Below are 6,366 nucleotides of genomic sequence, written 5' to 3'. Positions count from 1 at the left end.
ACATGGAGTAAAATCGGGAAGAATGCAGAGTTAAAACTCCTGAGACTCTCACTGACTTAGCTTTCCGTTCTCAGTTAACTTCAGTTCTGCAAGTCTTACTCCTGTGGGAACTTACTGAGACAAATTCTACAGCTACATGAGCACAGGAAGTTTTACTGATTTTAATTCAGGTCGATTGATTTAAAGTTGTAATCTACAATCACTGTCTCTATGCATCTTAAATATGGCGAAGCACAAACAGTGATGCACTTAAATGACTAGAAGAAACACCAACTCCCTGGCTTCTTTCACATTTTTGTTTAAATTACTACTTTCTTTAAAAAAAAAAAAAAAAAGTAGGATTAATTGTTTTCTTCCGAGGAGTAAGGGAATATAGACATAATGTATTAATCCTGTGATAAAAGAAATTATCTCAATACTTGGATGGTACCAACTTTCTACTTAGCATTTGCAGGTAGTATGATATCTCCTGAAGTTCTTCATTAGGGAAGAAGCTTTCAAAGAGCAGACAGAACTGACATTTCATACAGTTTAACACTTAAAAAAAATTTAGGTAGAAGAGAAGGGAACATGCATCTTGCCTTTAATTTTCAACAATGTAGCATTGGAGGAGAAAAAAAAAAAAAAGATCTCCACTTAACTGTAGAGATCTCAAATTTCAGAACCGAATACCCACAGAATTTAAGGAGCTTCTGAACTGAAGTTCTGGCCCTTATTATGATACTCGCTAAAATTTTTGTCCAATAGCTGAGCATTTTTAAGTTTTTGAGAGTCTGGCTCTGAAATTTTTGCCATGACCTTATTTAGCTGTTTGTCAAAGCAATGGAGTATATGAGTTGAGTAGACTTTACAGTGAGCTAGAGCAAAATGGTAATCAGTTCAGTTTTCAGTCCTTCAATACATGCATTTTCAGTTTTGTCATGTGTAAAAAGCTGAATAAATAAAAAGAAAGCAATCAATAGCAATAGAGATGTAAGTTTACAGTTTACTTTATGATCTGTGGACAGTCACTCCAGGCTTTTGCTTTCCTTTTGGCTAATGCAAGCCAGGCAGGTTCTGTTGACACAGGGTTAGCATCAGGCGTAGAGAACCTCTTGGCCACCTCTTTTGCCAGTGTGGCAGGTGGAACAGAATCTGAAATTTCCACTGTTTTTGATGGGGTGGGGAGGGAAAGAGCGAAAACATTAGTTGAACCTTTTGCTTTGTTGCAGGATTCTAAAGATTTGGCTTCTTTTCTGTGAAGATGTTCTGATCTAAAACTTGGTATTTATTTCCAACCCTTTCAGTTAAATCTTACTTTTTATTGTATTTGCAAAATAAGTTAGGACAAGCTGAGTTTCCTTTTTCAGAGGTGACTCCAAGTAACACAAAAATAGGGACAAAATTTTTAGTCTGTGTGAGATCCAGAGAAAACATTTCCAATTTGCTAGTTGTCATCTTTACATAAACCATTGTAATTACATCTGTAATGTGGCAGACAATGGGAAATAAAGCTGGATTATTTTTTTTTCTCTTTGGTAATGCAGCTGCTGAACACGTGAGCCAACTATTCAGGAGGATTTAGATTCTCTCTTCAGATTAGGGTTCTTAAATAAACACAGAGACTAAAGTGGTCCTTTAGTTTTCTGCCTCAGTTAACCATGCCCATGAGACTGTCCTGAAGAAGAAACAAACCTGGTTTCTCCAATAGCTGTTTGTCACATTTTCCTGAAAACTGAATATTTAAGACAAATAGCTGTCTCAGCAAGAAAATGTGTCTAATAAGCACCTGATTTCTAACAAGCAACTTCACAGAGCAGAACTGTAGAAGTATATTGTAGAAGTCAGGTGGGAAAATTGTTTAATTCTGAGACAGTGAATGCCCTTGAAGGCAACCTGGATAGAAATTAGACCTATCTGAAACCTATGGAGTAACTCCAAAAACCATGGTTACAAAATAACTCCTCACCTTACACATTTTCTTTTTTATGAGCCAAAAAGCTTTTTTTTGTTAAATGTACAGGTTCAATCCAAGTTACATTTAGTTGCATTTCACTTTCAGGTTTTGAATGTTTTTAAAAGTGCATGGATAGCAGTAATTGTTTATTTTTCTTTTTAGTACATCTTTAATCATGTATTTTTAGCTATAAGCAAATGAACAGTAGCAGCAGCTATTACTGTAGACAGACACTTTGAAAAGCTAATTATTTTTATTGATGCTGTTTTAAAGGTTATACCCTCTTATCAGTTCCTGTTGTATAAGACTCAAGTGCAAGTCTGAATTATACCAACTTCTTCAGGTTTTGGGTGGTTTTTTCATGTCCTTAGAGCACGACTCAGCAAACTTTTGTTTTAAACATTTCTGGCCTGCTTTCCTGCCATAGTGCTCTCCTAATTGTGGGAAACTCAAACTGGTGTCATCGTCCATAATAGATACTTGTATATAGTATATTTGTGTAGCTGATAATGGCTACCTGGCCACAAATGTAGCCAGTAATCACATGGACATCCAGTCACTATTTCCTTTAGAATCAACAAGTTCTCTGCTTTTAATTTACATTAATTCCTCCTGAATTTCCTTCTGAAACTCTCTAGTTTCAGGTGTTCTAGTGCAGACAGCTCGACTAAGGATAATCAGGTTTTAGCCCTTCTTTGATCTAATTTGGCATCCTCTGTCGTGCTAGAGTTTGATTTCTGCTAGATCTGACCATGTACAGCATAACCTCACACTACTGAATCTTTTGGGGCAGGGCTACAATAGAGCCCTGTTACAGGTTGACAGGAATACTGTGAAGCTGCTCCAGCTGCCTGCCTCCAAGGCCAGTTTGGACACTGGAAGCAGGCTAACAGGCAGCATGAAAGTTTTGGGCATTCTGTTTGAGACAGTAGAATGATTTGGGTTAGAAGGAGCCTTTAAAGATCATCTAGTCTAACCCAAGATGTTGCAAGTAAAGTTCTGAGGGATATCTGCACAGGCGTGCAGCTGCAGTGTGCACGTACAGCTGCTGAACCAGTTGAACACAGGCATGTGCAGGGGTTGTTCAGCTCTCAACAGTCCGTAATGTAGGAGTGGCACTGTCAGCCGTTGCTATTACACATCAGATAAATGAATTATGTCATTGCTTTCAGTAGCTGCATTCCATGGTTCTTGGCTTGCAGTGGTGCCAAATAGACTCGGCTGAAATAGGTATTTACTTTCAAAGAAGCCCACTCTACTGTGCAACCTGTAAAAAGGTTTGTTCAACACCTATCTGTACTATTCCCCAAAACCTTTTGCCTAGGACTCATGTTGGCTAGGGAAATATTAGGCAAGTTTCTATTTCAATAACAGCTTTATACCACCCCAAATATTGTGCCCTTTTGGGGAAGTATTTACTCTAATGCACCTGCCTTTTGAATATGAATTGTTTCAGCTTAACTGAAGTTACAGATAAAGTAGTAGGTTCTGGTTCCAGCCTTCCATACCAAATACTTGACTGGGAGGTAGAAGTCCCACATTCCAAGCGACAGGCTACCTTCAACTGAATTGACTGGGTTGTGCATTTTTGAATGAAATGAAAATACTCATTCCAAATATTCTGGGGTGAGTATTTTTCCTTAGCAAACTGGGAGGTTTGGGAGCACAATATGCTTCGTTTCCTACACAAATACACTTTGTAGAAGTTAAGTATCATTCCCCCTTTGTGCTAACACCCAACCTAAAGGCAAAACAGCACTGCAATTGCGATTTATAGTAAATCAAACCTCTCTAATGTGCATTAGTCATGTTCCAAAAATAGTGTTGGATATGGCTTGGGAAGATAGCCTGATTTTTTGAACTTGAACCAGGGCAAATGTAAGGAAATGAAGTAGTGCAGCCTTAACAACCTGGGGAACCTGGTGAAAACCTGGTAAAATGATGCACTTGCAGCATAACAGCCAGCACATGAGAGACAGGGACATGTTGTGTTGTTCCATGCTGAAAGCAAATGCATTTGTAATTTTAAGGGTAATACAGGATCGTAGAATGGTTTGGGTTGGAAGGGACCTTAAAGGTGATCCAGCCCCAACCGCCCTGCCGAGGGCAGGGACACCTTCCACTCGACCAGGCTGCTCAGAGCCCCATCCAGCCTGGCCTTGAACACTGCCAGGGGTGGGGCAGCTACAGCTTCTCAGGGCAAACCTGTTCAGTGCCTCATCACCCATTCCCATATATAAGGGGGGAAAAAAAATCACTCGTTCACCTTCTCAAAAAAATGCAATACCATTTCTGAGTGCATTATTCCTAGAGTAAATCTGAATCTCTCACTGTACCTGTCACAGAAGTTGGAAGGGTGTTTGACTTCTTCAGCTGCTCCCTTCTTTCCAGTCTTGAAACAGCGGTCTCAATTTTCTTCTCCCCTTCCTGAGTTGTAGATTTCTGCAGTGTACTTGTTTTGCTGCTGCTGCTTTTATTTTCTGACTGATTACTTACAGCAGCCTGGAACAGAGAAGGAGAAGTGCTAAATGAGAAACTGTCATGCAATGGCTACAAGTAAGAGATGTCACACATGATGCTTTCATTCATTGCCTGTCCTTTCCTTAACCTTCCTTTTTGGCAAAGGATCAAAACAGTCTGATATTTCTAGAACTAACAGTCAATAGAGACTGTAAAAAACCCCACAACTCATAAATTTGTGATGTTTTCATTTCAGTCAAAATGTTGAACAATTTGAGCCAGCCCTACCTGTTAAATAACAGCACTGAAACAGTGTGCACTTCACACCCACTGCTGTCTTCTGCCAATTATCTATGTCTGTAGTTATGCATGTGTTCATCAGAAAATTTAGGTCTCATAACAAACATCAAAATATTATCTCCCTTTTTTACCATCTGTGGTATCTAAATACAGCATCACTGTTTGTGTAGCATCACTTCTGCAGTGTTTAAGAAATGTTTTCCTTACTAATAGAAAACCGTAGATAGTAAATAGCTATTCATCCTGCTTTAGGCATTTGGATGTTTCACGTGGTGGTTCATTTCTTTCATCTGCATTTTATCCAAATAATACATGTTACAATAAAAATAAATTCAAACTCACTAATATTCACCTATATTCACCTGTAAGTGAGCATGCCAGCTGTTATTCCTCAAGCATTAAGGATTAACATCTTAACTTACTCAAGCTTTGAAAGAGCCATATTGCATACAATATGTGCAGTGGTCATGCTTATGATTGCCGTTAACTACCACATGATATTAAGGCATCAGAGTTTACACAACAATTGTCACACTATTGCACACTATTTTCTCCTGAAGGCCTCATTTTTGCAAAAGGGAACTCCAAACTTTCAGACTACTACTACCAAACATTTTAAAAAAAAACCCAACAAACCAACCAAAAAAACCTTTCTCATAATAAAACTAGCTAACAGTTATAATTAGGTTATCAGCAGTAATAATGGGCAGGTTTCTAAAGATTGTTCACATTTTCTTTCGCCAGCTTCTCTGCTTGCTTCGCCTCTCTGGCTTGTCTCCGCTCTTCCCTTGTAGCTTGCTGCTCTCGAAATCCCTTTTGCTTTTGCAGTGCTAATGTAATCCAAAGCGGTTGTGAAGTTTCGACTTTTTCCATCAATTTAGAGCCATCTAAAGAATGCCTGCTCTGGAGGACAGGCTTTTCTGAAAGAAAACATGACAAGAATTGGTTGAGTAATGTATATCTCTTCGCTAAAGCAAACCCATACAACTTCCCTGCCTTGTGAAAACTCTGGAGCTGAGCCCATTGACTGCCGTGCCATTCACAGACCTTGTGGACCGTATGTCAAATCCCGAAACAGTTTTTATGCCTGAAGAATAAGACCTAATTCAACATAAGACCTAATTCAACACATTCATACAGCTGTCCAAATTTATCCTTTTTTTACCCCAAACACTTATAGCTTTATTTACTACAAATATTTACACTGTCTGAGATATTTAAGTGAAAGTGATACATACGCATTGATTGTTTATAACTGTGATGAAAAGGGATCCAGCCACTACATACTGCAGTTCCCTGGTTTTCCAGCCGGAATTAAGGCAAGAGGAGTGTCCAAACTTTGGCCAAAAGAAGGGGGCTGAAATGATGTACTCCTGTAAATGCAGCCCCTCTTAATTCTTTTTTTTTTTTTTAAATATATTGTCATTTGAGCGTTTCACTTTCTGTACCCTGCATGAAATCGGGGCTAGCACCCAGTATAGAGCTGTGAGTGGCAGGGAGCAGCACCAAGCTGCAGAGGTAGTGAGCACAGAGACCCCCAACTGGCCCAGGCTCTGCTGGGCTGGCAGCTGTGCCTCCAACTGGTTTTCATAAATTCTCATTTAAAAATGGACGTGAAAGGGAAAAGTGTAAAAAAATGGAAAAAATGAGGAGCAGTTCCACTGAGATGT

General features: G+C 39.1%; 1 protein-coding gene across 4 annotated transcripts in view; it reads right to left on the bottom strand.

Moving 5' to 3' along the window:
* Positions 1–321: 321 nt before the first annotated feature.
* The window catches only part of CRACD (capping protein inhibiting regulator of actin dynamics), a 132,077-nt gene continuing 126,032 nt past the window's right edge, over positions 322–6,366 (bottom strand). For all 4 annotated transcript variants that reach the window (XM_055703265.1, XM_055703259.1, XM_055703253.1 and 1 more), the window contains 3 exons: positions 5,426–5,616; positions 4,273–4,438; positions 322–1,146 (listed from right to left, as the gene is read on the bottom strand). In XM_055703265.1, coding sequence (XP_055559240.1) covers positions 986–1,146; positions 4,273–4,438; positions 5,426–5,616 — 518 coding nt within the window. In that variant the 3' untranslated portion in view covers positions 322–985. The remainder of the gene's footprint in view (positions 1,147–4,272; positions 4,439–5,425; positions 5,617–6,366) is intronic.

The sequence above is a fragment of the Falco cherrug genome, chromosome 1 (genome assembly GCF_023634085.1).
Source record: "Falco cherrug isolate bFalChe1 chromosome 1, bFalChe1.pri, whole genome shotgun sequence".
In the NCBI taxonomy this organism is placed as follows: Eukaryota; Metazoa; Chordata; class Aves; order Falconiformes; family Falconidae; genus Falco; species Falco cherrug.
This window is presented reverse-complemented; position numbering and strand designations above follow the sequence as displayed.